The sequence below is a fragment of the Schistocerca nitens genome, chromosome 3, assembly GCF_023898315.1.
Source record: "Schistocerca nitens isolate TAMUIC-IGC-003100 chromosome 3, iqSchNite1.1, whole genome shotgun sequence".
NCBI lineage: Eukaryota > Metazoa > Arthropoda > Insecta > Orthoptera > Acrididae > Schistocerca > Schistocerca nitens.
In genome coordinates, this window is record NC_064616.1 from 862011333 (window position 1) to 862030132 (window position 18800).

The following is an 18800-nucleotide window of genomic DNA, read 5'->3' on the forward strand; positions in this document are numbered from 1 at the left end:
CTCAATAGTGTTTCTTGAAAATAATGTCCCCATCCCTCCAGGAATTCCCATTTGAGTTTCCGATTGTTCAAACATACCAGTAACAAATCTAGCAGCCCACCTTTAAATTGATATGATGTCTTCCTGCAATCCATCCCAGTATGGATCACAAACAGTCAAGCAGTAATCAAGAGCAGGTCACACTAGTGTCCTACATGCAGTCTCCCTTACAGGTGAACCACACTTTCCCTAAATTCTCCCAATAAACTGAATCTGACCATTTGCCTTCCCTATCACACTTCTCACATGCTTGTTCCATTTCACATTGCTTTGCAACATTATGCTCAGATATTTATTGATGTGACTGTGTTAAGCAAGACACTAATAATACTGTATCCGATTACAGGTTTGTTTTTCCTGCTCATCTTCACTGACTTTCATTTTTCTACATTTAGAGCCAGCTGCCATTCATCACACCAACTAGAAATTTGTCTGTCATCTTGTATCCTCCTACAGTCACTCAACTTTTGACGCCATACTGCACACCATAGCATCATCAGCAAACAACCACAGATTGCTGCCCACCCTGTGTACCAAATCATTTAAGTATACATAGAATAATAGCACTCCTATTACACTTCCCTGGGATACTGCTGATGATATCCTTGTGTCTGATGAACACTCACCATTGAGGAAAACATACATGGTTCAACAGCTTAAGAAGTCTTTGAGCCACTCCAATATCTGTGAACTTATTCCGTATACTTGTACTTTAACAGCCTGCAATGGGACACTGTGTCAAACGCCTTCTGGAAATCTAGAAATATGGAATCTGCCTGCTGTCCTTCATCCATAGTTCGCAGTATACCATGTGAGAAAAGGGCAACCTGAGTTTTGCACAAGTGGTGCTTTCTAAAACCAAGCTGATTCGTGGACATAAGCTTCTTGGTCTCCAGAAAATTCAAAACGTTTGAAGTGAGAATATGTTCAAGGATTCTGCAGCAAACTGTTGTTAAGGACATTGGTCTGTAATTTTGTGGGTTCACATTCTTTTGCCTTTCTTATATACAGGAGTCATGTGTGCTTTCTTTCAGTCACTCAGGACTTTGCACTGGGCAAGAGATTCACAATAAATGCAAACTAGGTGAAGGGCCAAGGCTGTAAAGTACTCTTTGAAAAACCGAATTAGGAGTCCATCTGGACCTGGTTCGTCTTCAAATTCTTTCAGCTGTTTCTTTGAGCCAGGGATGCTTATTACTATGTCATCCAAACAGGAGTCTGTTTCATTGTCAAACTACGATATGTTTGAACGATTCTCCAGCACGAATGACTTGTAAAACGTGAAATTTAAAACTTTGGCTTTTGTTTTGCTATCTTCGACTGCCACACCAGACTGTTCAACAAGTGATTGGATGGAAGCCTTAGATCCACTCTGCAATTTTACATAGGACCAGTACTTTCTCAGGTTCTCTGCCATATCTTTTGCTATGGTATGATGGAGGAAGTAGTTAATGCTTCACGCACAGTTCTTTTCACAGATGCATTAACGTCTACTAACCTTTGTTTGGTATCATTTGCATGTTCTCTTTTGAACTGAGAGTGCAACAGCCTCTGCTTCCTCAGCATTTCCCAAATCTTGTACATCACATACACTATCTGCTAATGCTTTTAATATCCTTGTCATAACAACTCCCTTGTCCATTACTTCTACCCATCCTTCTAGCACTACCAAATTCCATTTCACTGTGTCCTCAGATGCCCTAGAATAATCCATTAATCTACCCACTAATTACTGTAACAGCCTTGTGTTGTTAAGCTCTCCACTCTCAAAATTTCCTATCTGTGTAGCTTGCAACTCTTCTGTGCCCACTTACTTCCATCTACAAACTCTCTTTCTGCTTCTACAGCTTCATTTAATTCTTAAGTATCACCTGTCTGCTGTTCCAAAAATGTTTTCAAAATTTTACCCCTGGCATACAACCATGCTCTCTTCCACTGTGTATGTGGCTTCCACTACCTATCTCCTTTGTACGCACAAATGCCTATAGCATCTATGCAGTTTACCACATTCCTCTTACACTTCCTTGAGTATCCCAATGCTCTTGGCATTTTGCCAAAATCCACTGAATGCTTCTTCCACCCTGCTCACCTTGTTCCAAATTTCCCATGTGTTAATAACCATCTTCAACATCCACCAATGGCCAGTAACCATCACATGCTATTGCCTCCTTTCAGGTGCTGGTTCTGCAATGCCTCTGCCCCAATCCAGCCAACGAAATGCAATACTGCCTTTGATGTATTACAATCTGAGGACAAAAACAAATCTCTCCCTTCCTCCCTTTTCAGAATGCTGCTGCCATTAGCAAGCCCATTAAAAAAATCTTTACACTTACATAACTTATTCACTACATCCTACACATATGTAACATACATAAAAAAAGAATTCCTCGACAAACACCTCCCACTTGCTTCATCTTAACAAATATAGTACTTTGTGCCCAGGTTCAACCACACCCTCTTGTCTCTTCCTCCAGTCCCTTCTCCTCGTATTCTTCGCCAGCTCCATCCTTGAGACTCCTGGAATCAACTCTGGATTACTCCAAAAGGTTGTAGACACCCTACATGTACTATCGTCATAACTGTTGGCACTTGAAGCTTCACACTGACTGGTGAAATAGTCTCCACCACCTGATTGGATCCTTGGTACCCTGTGATGAACTTCTTAGTCTTTCCTTCCAGTGTGTAATGACTGAATAACATCACTCACTGTCCAACGTTATACCACAGTAAACTTGCTGTACGTTTCAGTGATTCCCCCTGCTTCTCTAATGCCTTTGTATTCACCTTCTGTACTTGTTTCCGTACTTCCCATGCTGTTTTTGCAAAGCCAAGTACTGACTATCCATATTTACCTTTCTTTGCCTTATTCAAATCAAACTGTGGTAGCATTTTCTGACAATACACCACCCTGTACAAAGACAATCCAGTGCTTGTGTATACTTCTGAATTATACACTGACAAGACATACCTCAGATATGTATCCCAGTCACTATGATGTGCTTTCACATAGTAACTTAAGATTTTCCGAACTGTTCTTGTTCCATTCTACCATTGGCCTGTGGATGCAATAACTGACACAGCGCCTTCAGTAAGTCCAATATGAAATTCGTACCCTGTCCATAATTATCATAACTGGTACTCCAAACTTCAACATTTAGTCGTTAACCATTGCTTAAGCAACTGTCACTGCCTGCTGGTTCGGCATGGCAACCATATCCACATGCTACGAAAAGTGCTCTATTACTGTTAATATGACTCGGTTTACAGCTGCCATATGACTGAACAGTCCTAATACGCCAATTCCAAGCATTTCAAATTGTTTTGATCCTTCCAGTAGCCTCTGTAATGGCACTCACTCACAATTCAAGTCAGCTCACTGTGCACACTGTACGCACTTCCTCACATATTGATCCACATCTGATCTCCACCAGTATCTCTCGGCCACTCTCTCATTTGTTGATCTGCCCCTCCACGATCAGATAAGACATGATCCTGTGCTTCCTTTAAAATCCCCCTTTAAGCTTTGCTGGTCCTACTAGCCAAGGCCCTAGCCTTGTTTCCTTGCACAACAGTGTGTCACATGTGCTAAACTGCGACTGCATCCTGTACTATTTAGTCACTGTCAGCACTCCACAAGACCATGACCCAGAATTTTCAGCACCACTGCTTTCCTGCTTAATGTGCCTGCATCACCCATGTTTTTTTCCAAGTTTGAGAGCTTTCTCGTCGTCAAATTCGCTAAGTCACAGAGCCCATCTTGTCAGCCTGCTAGACAGGTCCTTCAGTCCCAATAACACTTTAAGACCAGTGTGGTCAGTCACTACTTGAAAGTTTTTCCTGTAAAGATAATATCTAAAATACATGACACCATAAATGAGGCTCAGCGTCTCAGTCTATATCATCAAAGTTCTTCTCCATTGCATCCAGCTGTCTTTAATGTGTGGGCTACAGGATACTCTTCTCTATTAATATTCTGGCTTAAAATACACCCAAAAGTGTTACGGCATAAAGGCAGTGCCGGCACGCCAGTCAGGAACAACAGAGAAGAGACAGCTGTTAGAAGAGGTCAGCCAATCGCACACTGACCGAGCTCCCTCCAGCTCAACAACGTGACAGCAGCAGCCCCTAGGTGAAGAGGACATAAGTGCCGCGCCCAACTGGTGGCACCCCACTTCGATAGCAGCTTCAACGTTAGCCACTTCATTAGCCAACACATCGTATCATCTTCATTAGCTATCTCTACATAGCACAGACTTATGTTTGTCTATTCTAAAGAAGAGTGATTATTTTGTATGTCATCCTTTGCTTGTGGCACATCTATCAAAATTAAGTATTTGTATTTGTCTTGTTACAATAAAACTCCTTAACACGAGTTATTTGATTGATTGTCTAGCAAACTCTGTATGCAGGATTCCTAGACACAACAACATGCAAACGAAGATGTCTGAATAACATGGTGCCAATGATATAGGAGGCAGAACATAGCGACAACCTGTTAAGGTTTTGAACCCTGAGCCACTAACTTCCACAGATTGTCTCTGTTTTGTTTTGTCGTGGGATTTTGTGTTTTGCTGGTGCCTTAGTTCTACCTTGTCTTTTCTTCGCAAGGGTGCGTTTACATGTTTTAACAGTGTCTCTTATAGTGTTTTTCCTATTCAGTGTTTTCAGGTGGGTGTTGCAGTAATTTTCTTTGCTTGTGTGCTTATTTTTTTGCTTGCATTGTCTGTTTATTGCATTTGCCTACTCCAAAATGAGCCACCCATTTCTCCCACCTCAGAAGCAAGCGATAGATGCAACGCAGCTAACACACGTGTTTCAGTTTCAGACGCAGGAGATTGCAACCTCTCTAAACAGGGTACAGCAGTTACTGGCAAACCAAGCGACCCATGCAGCATTCCCAACCGACCAACACGCAACCACTGTAGCTTCGAGCGCCATACCACCTTTTTGTCAGTTTTAATGAAAAAGAAAAGGAATGGCTCGAGTGGTTGCAACAGTATGAAGCCCGCATCATTGTTCACAAAGTATCAGGTACTGTGAAACTACATTACTTTTTGTCAACGGTAGGAAGTGCAGTCTTTCGCCTCATTCAGAAATTGCTCCCTAACACCACTCTGAGTGGACTTTCCTATGATCAGGTTGTCAGTTTTCTAACTAACTATTATGACCAACAAGTGAATGTGGTGGCAGCTAGGCACCAATTCTTTTATTGCAAGAAAAAGTTGTAACAAACTTATCGTGAGTGGGTAACAGATTAGCAGAGTATGACAAGGAAATGCAAATTCAAATGCGCTTGTGGTGCTTTATATTCAGATGTTTTGCTGAGTGACGCAATCGTGTACAATGTAGCTGATGTCAACCTTAAAGAACAGATTCTGAAGCAGTCAGATCCATCATTTCATCATGTAGTGCAACTCGTAGATCAGTATGATTCACGTGCCATAGTGGCCGATCAATTTGAACAGCCACCAATCTACTGAGTTGAGTCTCCCCTTGCTCACGACCATTGTAGTAGGCAGCAACAGCACACACACATCAAGCTGTGTAAACAGTTCTCTAAACAGGAAGCTACATCAGTGAACAGAATTAAGTCATACCCTCGGTGCTATTCACGGCACAAATGCCAAGACTGCCCGTTCAGACAAGCACAGTGTTACGCTTGAGACAAGAAAGGTCACGTACAATCTGTATGTTTGCAATGGAACAAACAGAAGAATTCTACCCACTCACAAAAATCTAGTAACAAGGCTCATGTAATCAGAACTAGCATGCACCTGCCAGCTTATAATGGACAAGACATTCCCGTTCTTGGAAAATGTACTTTGCCTGCTGCATATCACTCTCATATGCAAACTGGACCTTTCACTGTGCTTGAATCACGCAATTGTGAGAACATACTTGGCCTCGATTCATTTGGCTTTCAAATTCGGGACAATGTGTTGTCAGCGACTGCATTCAATGCCAAAGACAGTGCAGCTGGCTTGCGGAAAGAATTCCCTGAACTCTTTTCTGAAGGTTTAGGCAAGGCTAACAATTTTGTTGCACATATTACTATGAAAGACAATGCTCAGCTGAAATTTTGCCACATCGGAACTGTTACCATTGCATTTTAGGACAAAGTGGCTGCTGAACTTAAAGAACTGCAAGATAGCAGAGCTATTGCACCCATACAAGCAAGTCGATGGGCAAGTCCACTGGATTTGCTCCCCAAACTTTCAGGTTGCATTCGACTCTGTGCTGACTTTCAGTCTACAGTCAACCCACAAACTGTGGTTGATACTTATCCATTTCCACACCCACAGGATCCCATGGACAGATTAGGCACTGGTCGTTACTTTTCAGAAATTGATTTGCGTGACGCATATTTTCAAATTCCATTAGATGAAGAATCTCAAGCCATGTGTGTTGTGAACACTTATTTGGGCTTGTTTTTAATATTTGTATTGCCCTTTTGGTAGTGCTTCCGCACCCGCCATTTTCCAATGGTATTTGGAACAGCTGACTGCTGAAGTACCAAACTTTTCAAACTATATGGACGACATTGTCGTAGCAGGTTGTACACCTGAAGAACACATTGCAAATTTGCGAGCTTTGTTTCGTGTGTTATCTGAGCAGGACTAAAGTGTAGATTGGACAAGAGTGAGTTTTTTAAACCTGAGCTGTAGTATCTTGGTCATGTAATAAACAGTCAAGGTGTACATCCTTTTCAGTCACATTTGTTAGCGCTATGTGACCTGCCAGTTCCTTGCAATGCCACAGAATTGCAGTCGGTCTTAGGGAAAATGAACTATTATATTCAGTTCATACCGAATGCTGCACAAATCACAGCCCCATTGCATCGCTTGTGTCACAATAATGTCCCCTTTGTTTGGGCAGACGAGTGCCAAGAAGCTTTTCAAAAACTTAAAGATGGATTGCTCAGTGATCGATGCTTAATTCACTTTGATCCTGACAAACCAGTTATATTGGGAGTTGAGGCTTCCTCTTATGGAATTGGTGCAGTGCTTTCACACAGAATTGGTGATAAAGACAGGCCTATTGCTTCCGCATCAAAAGTGTTGTCCAAAGCTCAGTGTAACTATTCACAAATACAGAAAGAGGCAGTGGCTATTGTGTATGGTGTCACCAAATTCCACCACTATTTGTATGGCAGAAAATTCTAATTAGTAATGGATCACAAGCCACTGCAGTCCTTATTTCATCTGATGAAGCCAGTTCCTGAATGAACTGCCCAAAAAATTGCAAAGATGGGCTTTGTTGTTGTCTCAATATTTAGTACGAGTGTGTGTATCGTCCAACAGCTCAACATGGAAATGAGGACGCACTTTCATGTCTTCCGATTGGCCCTTATACAGACTCTGACACTCCTGCTGTATCTTGTTGTCACATCAATGCTCACAATTCTGAATTGCTTCAATCATTTCCTCTGAACTATAGGAAAATTACACATGCTATGGAAGCTGATTCAGATTTGAACATTTTGCTAAAAAATGTTCACACATCTTGGCCTTGCTCAATGCATAGCATAAAGAACTCTGAAATGCGCCGATACTCTGCACATTGGCATGGCCTCGCTATACAGCATGGTGTGACTCTTGTTCAAAATGACAGTGGACAGTCATGTGTGTTGATACCCAAAGCTTTGCAAAAAGAAGTGCTGCAGTTACGTGACCAAGGACACTGGGGTATTTGTTTGTATGAAACAGTTAGCATGTCGACATTGTACTGGGCATCCACCCCCGTTAGCTGAGTGGTCAGTGCGGCGGTATGCCATGACAAGGGGCCCAGGTTTGATTCTCAGCTGGGGCAGGAGATTTTCTCCACTCAGGGACTGGGTGTTGTGTTGTCCTCATCATCATTTCATCCCCATCTTCGACGCACAAGTCACCCAATGTGGTGTCCAATGCAATAAGTCCTTGCCCTCGGCAGCCAAACTTCCCCGAATGGGGGACTCCCGGCCCACAATGCCGTACTTCATTTCCACTGTATTGTACAGGGTATGGACACCCAAATAGAACAGATGACATCACAGTGTCACACATGTGGGGAAAATGAGTCTGCTCCGCCACAAAAATTCTCTGCTTGGCCTAAGTCGCAATCACCATGGCAACATGTGCACGTAGACTTTGCAGGAACTTTTTGGAACATTCGTTGGTTGATTGTGGTAGACTCTTATGGCAAGTTTCCTTTTGAAGTGCCAATGAACTTGACAACATCAAGTCACACAGTTCAGGTGTTGTCCTCTATTTTTTGCTTTGAACGTTTGCCTGAAGTCATAGTGTCAGACAACGGCCCTCAGTTCATATCAAATGAATTGGAAAGATTCTGTGAGCGCAATGGCATACAGCATCTAATGAGTGCACCATTCCATAAACAGTCGAACGGCGAAGCAGAATGTTTTTCAGAACCTTCAAGCAGCAGATGGCCAAACTTCGCACTGCACACACCATGGATCAAGCATTGCAACTGTTTCTCACCTCCTATCATTCACATCCACGAGATGGACCTTCGGCGGCAGAACTGCTTCACAACCACCGCCATCAGGCACTGCTCCACCTGCTCCATCCTCCTCAGCATCCAGAGCCAAATGAAGGCCACAAGTAATGTTTCACGCCACATGATATTGTGTTTTTCAGGGTTTTTAACAGCAGCAGACGGTGGGCATGAGGGAAGATCCTTTGTCGACTTGGCGCATGCATGTATCTCATTTCAGACCCAGATGGATTCCAGCACTGACGTTACACTCAAATTCGCCACTGGCATGTGCACGGTGATCCTTCTGTATCCCTTCCCCCAGATTCACGGATCCCGAGGACAGTGTGGCCACAGCAGCTGCCAGAGGGTGTCATCACGACACCGAGGGACAACCCCATGGAGACGGAGCCTTCTACTGCTTGCTACGGGCCTCAGGAGGTAGACGTGTACCCTTCTTGGCATTTTCCGGGTGGCGTTTCCACTAGAGCAAAGGCTGTATGGCGGGGTATGACCGGAAGTCTGATGTCCCCTGCAGCCACAGCTTCTGGTCCATCAGAGCCTCTTCCCCCGTTGTCATGCTCCATATATGACGGTCCATCGCTTTGGGGGGAGGAATGTTACGGCGTAAAGTCACTGACGGCATGCCAGATGGGAACAACAGAGAAGAGATGGCTGTGAAAAGAGGTCAGCCAATCGCATGCTAACCGACCTTCCTCCAGGATGACAACGCAACAGCAGCAGCTCCTAGGTGAAGAGGACATAAGTGTCACGCCCGATTTCAATAGCAGCTTCAACATTAGCCACTTCGTTAGCCGACTCATCATAGCCTCTTCATTAGTTATCTCCACACAGCACAGACTTGTGTTTGTCTGTTCTGAAGAAGACTGATTATTTTGTATCTCGCCCTTTGCTTGCAACACATCTATCAAAGTTAAGTATTTGTATTTGTCTGGTTATAATGAAACTCATAAATACAAGTTGTTTGATTGTTTGTCCAGCAAATCGAGTATGCAGAATTCCTAGACACAACAAAAAGCATGATCACATGTGCAACACAAAATGATAAAATCCCTCTGAAAGTCTGGTAATGTCTCTCTTTAATTCTTCAAACGCACCCTGACACTCTTCTGTCCACCTGAATTTCACAGCCTTCCTTAGCAACTGCATGAATGGTCATGCTATGTCAGCACTGACAGTCATGGTCCAGACAATATGCTGAGTGAAGATGCTGTCACAGATTCTGACACCAAACTATAGTGCCCCCAGAGCAGGAAGGGATGACTATGAGCCAAGATAGCATGAGTGGGTAGTGGAGGAGAGGTGGGAGTTGAGGCGGCTCCAGAGGAAGGCAGCTGCAAATTTAAAAAATTTTTATTGAAGCATTTGTGCTGACTGATACTCCGGGTCAGTGGCCAGTTGGCCATATTCTGCTACACTTGCTGCTTGTGTGCCCCTCAATGCTGACGCAAATACTCCATCTAGCACCAGTGGCCTCATTACATAAGACAGCTGCACATTTTGGTGCCAGCAATGTGCTTCTTGATTGCGTATCTGCTATGATCCTGAATGTCACCCAGATGCGTCAAAGTGGTGGATACCCACCACGATGAGATGTCTGCCCTGTAATGGTGAAAAATGGCTGGTGTGGGTGGAGAGAAGGCTGGTGTGCGAGGAGAGATGGGGCAACAGTTGCCCCTTGGCCGGAGTCATCTGTGCTGCTCGTGTTGACCTGGGATTGCCAGCTGTGCCGTGGCACTAAATACAGGGAACTTGCCCGGCACAACTGCATCATCCTGGTAGGGCTGCAAGACTAAGAATAATTTTGTTACAAAAATGCCCAGCACTTACAACCAGCAGTGGCGTGTTTGTTGAGCATATGTAACACTATTGCCACATATCGTAAAACAACACTGCCACTGTCAGTGTAGACATCCGCTTTGCCCCTTGCTGCACGAGTATGACCAGTACAGCTGAGTTCACTGTTTCAGCAAGCTAATCTGCCTCGCAACATTGCATCGGTCTTGTTGAATTATTATAGCAACAACATCCTGTGCACCGCTGCAATACATCGTTCATTATTACACTAATATTCCCACATAGTGTGACAAAACCAGGCCAGTCACCAAGAAGACATACCAACAAACCCTTTGCCAGTTTTAACTGCCAGTCATTGCCTTCATTCCAGATAATTCGGCAGGACACAAAATTAGTGAGTAGAAGCAGCAGCAGCATTTAACCTCTCCTGAACCAGCCCATCAGCATTTAAAAAATTGGATAGTTACATGATGCCTAGCCTGTGCTGCTCAGCACTGTGCCAATGATGCCGTTGCCTCTACCACTACCAGGACATAAGCTGCAGCCTGTCGCCTAGGCACCTAGATCCTATGGCAGCCCCGCACTTCGCCGCTGTCCCGGGAGTACGACGTGTGGGTCCAAATATCCCTCCACTCACCGGGGTATCAATAACAGAAGAGCTCATCATTTTGGGCACTGGAGCATGAAGCAACCTTACATCCTCGCAGCAACTGTCACCAGCCACACCATCTCTTACTGGGGAGTCTGACAAAATGGTGATGCAGCAGCAGTAGTAGGGGCATGCAATCAGCAGCCAGGGGCTGTCACACCGGAAAACAACACGATGTTCACCTCGCTCACCATTGTTACTTGTAGTCCCACGCCAATGATTGTAAACAAGCTGCAATAAAGAAGTTCTTGTAAACCTGATCAGCTGCACACCCCACCCTTCTCCAGCAGAGAATCCTAGTGCATGCCAAGCCATGTGCGCCAGAGCTCTGCAGCAACATGTGCAGGAACTGAGTTGCATACTCAAAAAACTTTTCAGACCTCAATAAATTTGCACTGAAGAGGTTCCCTGTAGAGCAAAAATATAGTTATCTCACTTGTGATGACTCATACAAAATCAACAGCATTAATTGCCTTTCTTACGTGTTCATGGAAAATACCTAGTAAACAGGATAGTAAATCAAACAAAAGATTTTTAAAAGAAGTACTTAGAATAAAGTAATCTTGAAAAGCAGATTGTTAAACACAGCATCGAGTTCAGCAATGAAATTTATAATCCCCAGAAAAATTGCAGTTTTGATGTGTGATGTCCAAAAAGTACTAGTTCTAAAATCTGATTAAATTAACAGCAATCCACTACTATATAATGTATATAACGATTTTTGCTCATCTGATTATTGCATCTTTCTTCTGACTATTTATAAACGCTATCAAGTTGCTCAAGAGCAATCATTTTGCTAAACAACTGTGCTCTATCAGTATAATAGTGTGTGATTTGACTAGCTCACTTTTCTTAATTTTCTAAAATTATCATCCAAGACTGGCACCTAACAAAATGAGCAACTTTGAAGACATTATAATTTGTTAGTAATATCACAATCACAGTTGTCATCTATTTCACTATAAACATTCATTCTCAACTTCTTTTCAATTTCTTTACTTTTATTTACATGTTTAACCGACTTTATTCCTGGAAATGGCCTCCCAAGGTTCTTAACACCTAGTGTATCTTCAAACAACAGGGAGGAGCAGTTACTTTCCCTAAAATTCCAATATTATTTCACCTCATGTTAGACACTGTGAAAACACGCACAATCAAATATCATTGCTATTATACTATTTTCATTACTTCAGCAGTCAAGTTGCAAGTAGCAACTGATACGAATACTATACTTTATTATTATTATTATTATTATATGAAAAGCAGAACATCATCAATACTCACAGCTTTTAGTAGGAAGTGGGCAAGGTTCCCATCTCACATTCTGCTGACTATCAACCGACGTTGTGAGCACAAGTCCGGGACCTTCTAGGATGCAGCCCACAAATTCACGTCCCAGCAGTACCACATTATTTCTAAACATTTCACTGTATTGTATAATTTCTGGATTGAATGTAGAATTGGCTACAGTCTGTAAATGAACAATGAAAGAACAAATGTTCAGTAGGTACATCAATTCTAAAAGAGGAAGATTATGTTATTCATATTACAGTATGTTCAGGTACAGCATTGCGGCTGCAGGTTTCATAGGTAAAGGTGATCAGAAATTAGGATGTATTTTAATACCACACAGTCTGTCATATGACTCCAGTGTCTTAACCAGTAGGACCACTTTCCACAGACTCTGTATACGGTTCCTTTTGCTCCATTTCTCTTATTTGGAGTTTCTTCTCTGGATCACTTCTGTTTCTCTGCTGTTCACACCAAATTTTTACAACATTCCGTTCATCAGGCATGGATCTTAGATTATTTCTAAACAAAATCTTGTTTCTATAAGTTTCTGCTAAATTAATGGTTCAGTGAGTTAACAACATTTAATTTATGCACCACTGTGTTCCCATTTTATAACAGGGGCACTTTTCCTTTTTATCATTCTTCATTTCTGCAACTGAAAGTCAATTATCTTCTCAATTGGCAAGTAGAATCACTTTGATATTTCCATACTGTTTTGTCTGTCACAATGGATTAAACTGAAATACTCCCTTCACCTATTCTATGTATGTGTGTCGAGTGAGGGTGGGGGGTGGAGAGAGGGGTGGGGGTGGGGGAGATGACACAGGATGGGATGGAGTGAGTGGGGTTGAAGTGGTCAGAAAAAACTGTTTACCTTCTCTCAGGTAGCAGATTTGAAAACCTCAGATATGTGTTGTACAATATACAGGGTGACTCACTAACTATTGCCACCTATAATAAATCCTAAAGTATGATAGTAGCTGAAACGTTTGTGGGACAAATGTTGCATGGGACAACGGGGACCATAAGATAACATTGGTTTTTGTTGCTAGGTAGGGTCTTGTCAGTGATATGAAGGTCAACTTGTTTTTTAAAATGGGATGCTATAGTTTGGTACTTATTTTCTGATAGCGACTTTCACCACGAATCCAATGATGTGTAACAGTAAGGTCTTTGAAGGTCAACGAAGGTCAAAAAGGTGGCATGAATGTCCATTTACAGAAGGTGTTCGAAATGATGACCATTGGTATCAATGCAGTGCTGTAATCTTCTTATCATGGACTGAATGGTATTCCTTATCACTTTGGCACTTATCGAAGCACATGCTCTGACAATTCTTTTTCTTCTATCAAGCAAACAGTAAATATTCACCAAATACAGCATATCCGTATAATATGTCATTGACATGTAAACACCATTCGACAGCTTCGCAATACAACAATAATAGGAATGGTAAGACTAGTATCATTGAATCAAGTGAATGTGAATGATGTATTCCTTCGGAGAACAAGTCGATATGCTTCTCATTTACAGAGAATGCCAACAAAGTTCAGTGAGAGTTAGGGACTTATACGCTGAAAGATATCCTCAACGTACTCACCCGACATGTCATACATTTAAATATGTGTATGATAAATTGACAACAACTGGATCTTTAACACATAGGAAACGTATCCGGTAAAGGAAAGTCACTAACGAGGAAACGGAAATGGGTACTCTTGCCACTATGGTTCGAGATCCTTGTGTTAGTTCGCATCAAATAGCAAGGGAATCTGGCATGAGCCAGAGTAGTGTTGTTCGTGTTCTGCATCACCATAAATATCATCCTTACCATATCAGTCTCCACCAAGAATTAACTGGTACGGATCGTATGTGTAGCATTGAATTCTGCCGATGGGCTCAACTTCAGATTCAGAGGGATGACACATTTATTAATTTGATTTTATTTACTGACGAGGCTACATTCACGAACCATGGAAATGATAATTTGCATAACACGCATTATTGGGCAACTGAAAATCCATGTTGGTTGCGGCAATTTACACACCAAAAACCGTGGTCGGTGAATGTATGGTGTGGGACTTTGGAGGACACAATTATAGGCCCCTATTACATTAAAGGAAATCTTAACAGTAGGAAGTACACTACATTCCTGCAAGAAACATTAGGTCTGTTGTTGGAAGAAATACCTTTAGGAGCAAGGAAAAGAATGTGGTATCAACATGATGGCTAGAAATGAGTTGCAGAGACAATTCCCAAACCGTTGGATTGGACACGGAGGAGATGCGTTGTGGCCAGCTCGTTTGCCAGTTCTGTAAATGGACGTTGATGCCAACTTTGTGACCATCGCTGACCTTCAAGGACCTTACTGTTACACATCATTGGATTTGTCTCTATAGCCGCTATCAGAAAATAAGTACAAAACTATAGCATCCCATTTGAAAGAACAAACTTGACCTTCATATCTCTGAAGCGACCCCACCTACCAACAAAAAACCAACATCATATTATGATCAAAGAGCCTCCCCAATTCGTCTAATGAATGCAGTCGCTCGCCCTGTTCCGGAGGAAGCCTCTTGGTCCACAAGATCTGGGCTTTTGCAGAGGGTAGAATTACTAGTAGTCGAGAGCTGCAATGTTAGGCACATATTGGGGCTCCTTAGAGATACAACTTCCAAGGAGGGGAGTAAATCCAGTATGCACACTGGAAGGACTCATTCCAGATGTGGAACGAGTGCTCCTGGATGCCAAGAAGATCACAGCATGCAGCCAACTGCAGGTGGTAGCTCATGTCGGTACAAACAATGCGTGATGCTTTGGATCAGAAAAGATTTTCTCTGGTTTCGAGCACCTATCTGAAGTGGTAAAGATGGCCAGTCTTGCTTGTGAGATGAAGGCTGAGCTCACCATTTGTAGCACTGTCAATTGGACCAACTGTGGACATCTGGTACAAAATCGAGTGGGGGTCTGAATCAGAGGAATACATGGTTCTGCAACCATGTAGGCTGCAGATTTCTTGACTTGAGACATAGGGTGGTGGGGTTTCGGGTTATGCTTAATAGGTCACTTCACTACTAGCACGAGGTGGCTACATATGTTGGAGGAACTGTGTGGAGTGGACTCACAGGTTTCCCCCCCCCCCCCCCCCCTCAAGAAAGTGCAGGGAGGACTTCAGTCTCAAAGGATGCAAGACAAACACATGAACAGGTAGACATAGTTGTCAATTGTCGTAGATGAGTTGGGAAAGAACCAGAACTCCAAGTACTAAGAAAAAGCAATGGAGATCAAACTGTACCAAAAGCTGGCTAAAGACAACATAACTTCATTGAAATTTTCACAAAGGACCTAACAGGATTCAGAAAGCCTGTTTGTTGCTGTTAGAAGTAGTTTATCTTGTACTAAAATTGAAAGAGACAGTTCCTTTTACTAACATCCCAACTCAGATAATTCAGCTGCTGAACAGTTCAAAGAAAACATGAGTATCATCTCAAATAGGTATCTCACTCATACAATTATAGTTGGTGGTGACTTCAATCTACCCTCGCTACGCTGGTGTAAATACATGCTCAAAGTGGGTGTAAATATAAAATATCGTCATAAATTGTACTAAATGCTTTCTCCAAAAATTATTTTGATCAGTTAGTTCAGAAGCCCACTAAAGTCTAAATGGTTGTGAAAACATGCTTGACCTCTTAGCAACAAATAATCCTGAGCAAGTACAGAGTATCATGATGAATACAGGGATTAGTGACCAGAAGATTGTTGCAGCGAGACTGACCAGTTCAACACCCAAATCCACAAAAAATAAACACAATATATATATATATATTCAAAAAAGCAGATAAAAGTCCACTTAATGCCTTCCTAAGAGACAGTCTCCACTCCTTCCAACTAACAATGTAAGTGTGGACCAGATGTGGCTTGAATTCAAAGAAATAGTATCCGAGGCAACTGAGAGATTTATACCGAATAAACTAGTAAATTATGATACTGATCCACCATGGTACACAAAACAGGTCTGAACACTGTTGCAGAAGCAAAAAAACATGCCAAATTTAAAAGAATACAAAATCTCAAAGACTGAGAATGCTTTACTGAAGCTCGAAACTTAGCATGGACTTCAATGTGAGATGCTTTTAACAACTTGCACAATGTAATTCTGTCTCAAAACCTGACAGAATATCCAAAGAGATTTTGATTGTATGTAAAATATGCTAGTGGCATGACACAATTAATGCCTTCTCTGAATGACACCAACAGTGATATTAACAATGACAACATCAGTAAAGCAGTTACTAATCACAGTTTTCCAAAATTCCTTCACCAAAGAATACGAAGTAAATATTTCATAATTCAAATCAAGAACAACTGCCAACATGTGTAACTTTAAAGTAGGTATCCTCAGTGTAGTGAAGCATCTTAAAACATCTATAAAGCCAAACGGAAAGTTGCGCAGGTCACATCAGTACTCGAGAAAGGAAACAGGAGTAATCAATCTAATTACAGACCCATATCAAGAACACCGATTTGCATTAGGACTTTGGAATATATACTGTGTATGAATATTATGAATTACCTCAAAGATAATGGCCTACTGACACACAATCAGCATGGATTCAGAAAATACATTTACTGTGAAAAAATACAACTAGCTCTTCTTTGCACGAAGTAATGAGTACTATTCACAGAGGATCTCAAATAGATTCCATATTTCTAGAAAGCTTTTGACACCATTCCTCACAACAGACTTCCACTCAAATTTTGTGCCTCCACTCAAATTGTGTGCCTATGGAGTATTGCTTCAGCTGTGCAACTGGATTCATGATTTCCTGTCAGGAAGGCCAGAGTATGTAGTAACTGACAGAAAATTGTCGAGTAAAGCAGAAGTGGTGTCTGGTGTTCCACAATGAAGTGTTACAGGCCCTCTGCCTCTTAATCTAAATAAACAATTCAGTGACAATCTGAGCAGCCCTCTTACATAGTTTATTGGCTAGTAAAGTCATCAGAAGACCAAAACCAGCTCCAAAATGACTCAGACATATCTGTATGGAGAAAAGGTGGAAACTCTCTCTGAATAAGGGAAATTGTGAGGTCATCCACATGACTATGAAAAAAAAAATCCATTAAATTTCAGTTATGTGATACATCACACAAATTAAAAGGCTGTTAGTTCACATAATGCCTGGGAGTTACAATTACAAACAACTTAAATTGGAACAGTAACGTAGACAATTTTGTGGGGAAGGCAAACCAAAGACTGCACTTAGAAGATGCAACAGCTCTACTAAACAGACTGCCTACACTAAATCTGTTCACCCTCTCTGAGAATACAGCAGTGTGGTATAGGATCCTCACCAGATATGACAATGAAAAAGTCCAAAGAAGGGCTGCTAGTTTTGTGTTATAGCAAAATAGGGGACAGGGTATCAAAGACATGATAAGCGAGTAGGGGTGGCTATTATTAAAACAAAGGTTTTCTTTGCTGCAGCAAAGTCTTTTCATGAATTTCAATCACTAACTTAGTTCTCTAAATGTGAAAATACTTTAATGTCGCCAACCTACATAGGTAGAAATGATCATTGTAATAAAGAAAGAGAAATCAAAGCTCATACAGAAAAATTTAAGTGTTCATTTTTTTCATGTGCTGTTAGAGAGTGGAACAGTAAAGAAACAGTCTGAAGGTGATTCAAAGAAGCTTCTGCCAAGCAGTGTGAACTGCAAAGTAGTGATTTAGATTAGATGAAGATGAGAACAGGAGGACAAAACAATATCATTAACATAATAAATGATAGTTTTGTGATGACAGATAATCTAAAGAGAAAGTGTAATATGAAAGAAAGAAGGAAGATACCATTAACAATGAGATAATCAGAGATAATGCACAAGCTCAGTCTGGGGAAGGAAATCAGCCACGCCCTTTCAAAGAAATCATCGCCACCTTTGTCCTAAGTGATTTAGTGAAATCATTGAAAATTTAAATTTGAATGGGGATCTGAACTGCTATTCTAGTTCAGAATCTAGGGTCTTACCAATGTGCCACCTCACTTGGTAAAAGTGTGATACAGAAAAAGACAGTGTCCCAGAACTGCTCTTATAGTACGATTAAACTCTGAAATAAAACCCACCATTTCATCACATAAACTATTATCATTCAACACTTTTTTTGTGCTTGTCACTTTAAATATAAATTAGTGCTGATAAACTAAATATACACCAACAGAAAAAAAACTGCAACACCAAAAAGGAGTTCTGCAACACAAATGAAAGTTGGTAGGCACGTTTCTATATCTGAACAACAATATCTATTCAAATTTCACACCAGTTGCATAAGAATGGCCCTGCTAGCACTGGTATGATGTTGCAATTCTGGCTTGTTTTAAGTACATACCGTAATGGCTGTGAGCATTAGTTACCTCTGAGATTGGATGTGGTGAGTTCATGATAATCAAGAATGCCTACGTGACGAAGACACCATCATCAATACCACCTTGAATTTGAACAAGGTCGTGTAATAGGACTACGAGGAGCT

General features: G+C 41.6%; 1 protein-coding gene across 1 annotated transcript in view; it reads right to left on the reverse strand.

Annotated features, from left to right (window-relative positions):
- The window catches only part of LOC126248896 (protein crumbs), a 354721-nt gene that overhangs the window by 250545 nt on the left and 85376 nt on the right, over positions 1-18800 (reverse strand). The window contains exon 3 of the mRNA XM_049950366.1: positions 12263-12449. Within this exon, the coding sequence (XP_049806323.1) occupies positions 12263-12449 (187 nt within the window). The remainder of the gene's footprint in view (positions 1-12262; positions 12450-18800) is intronic.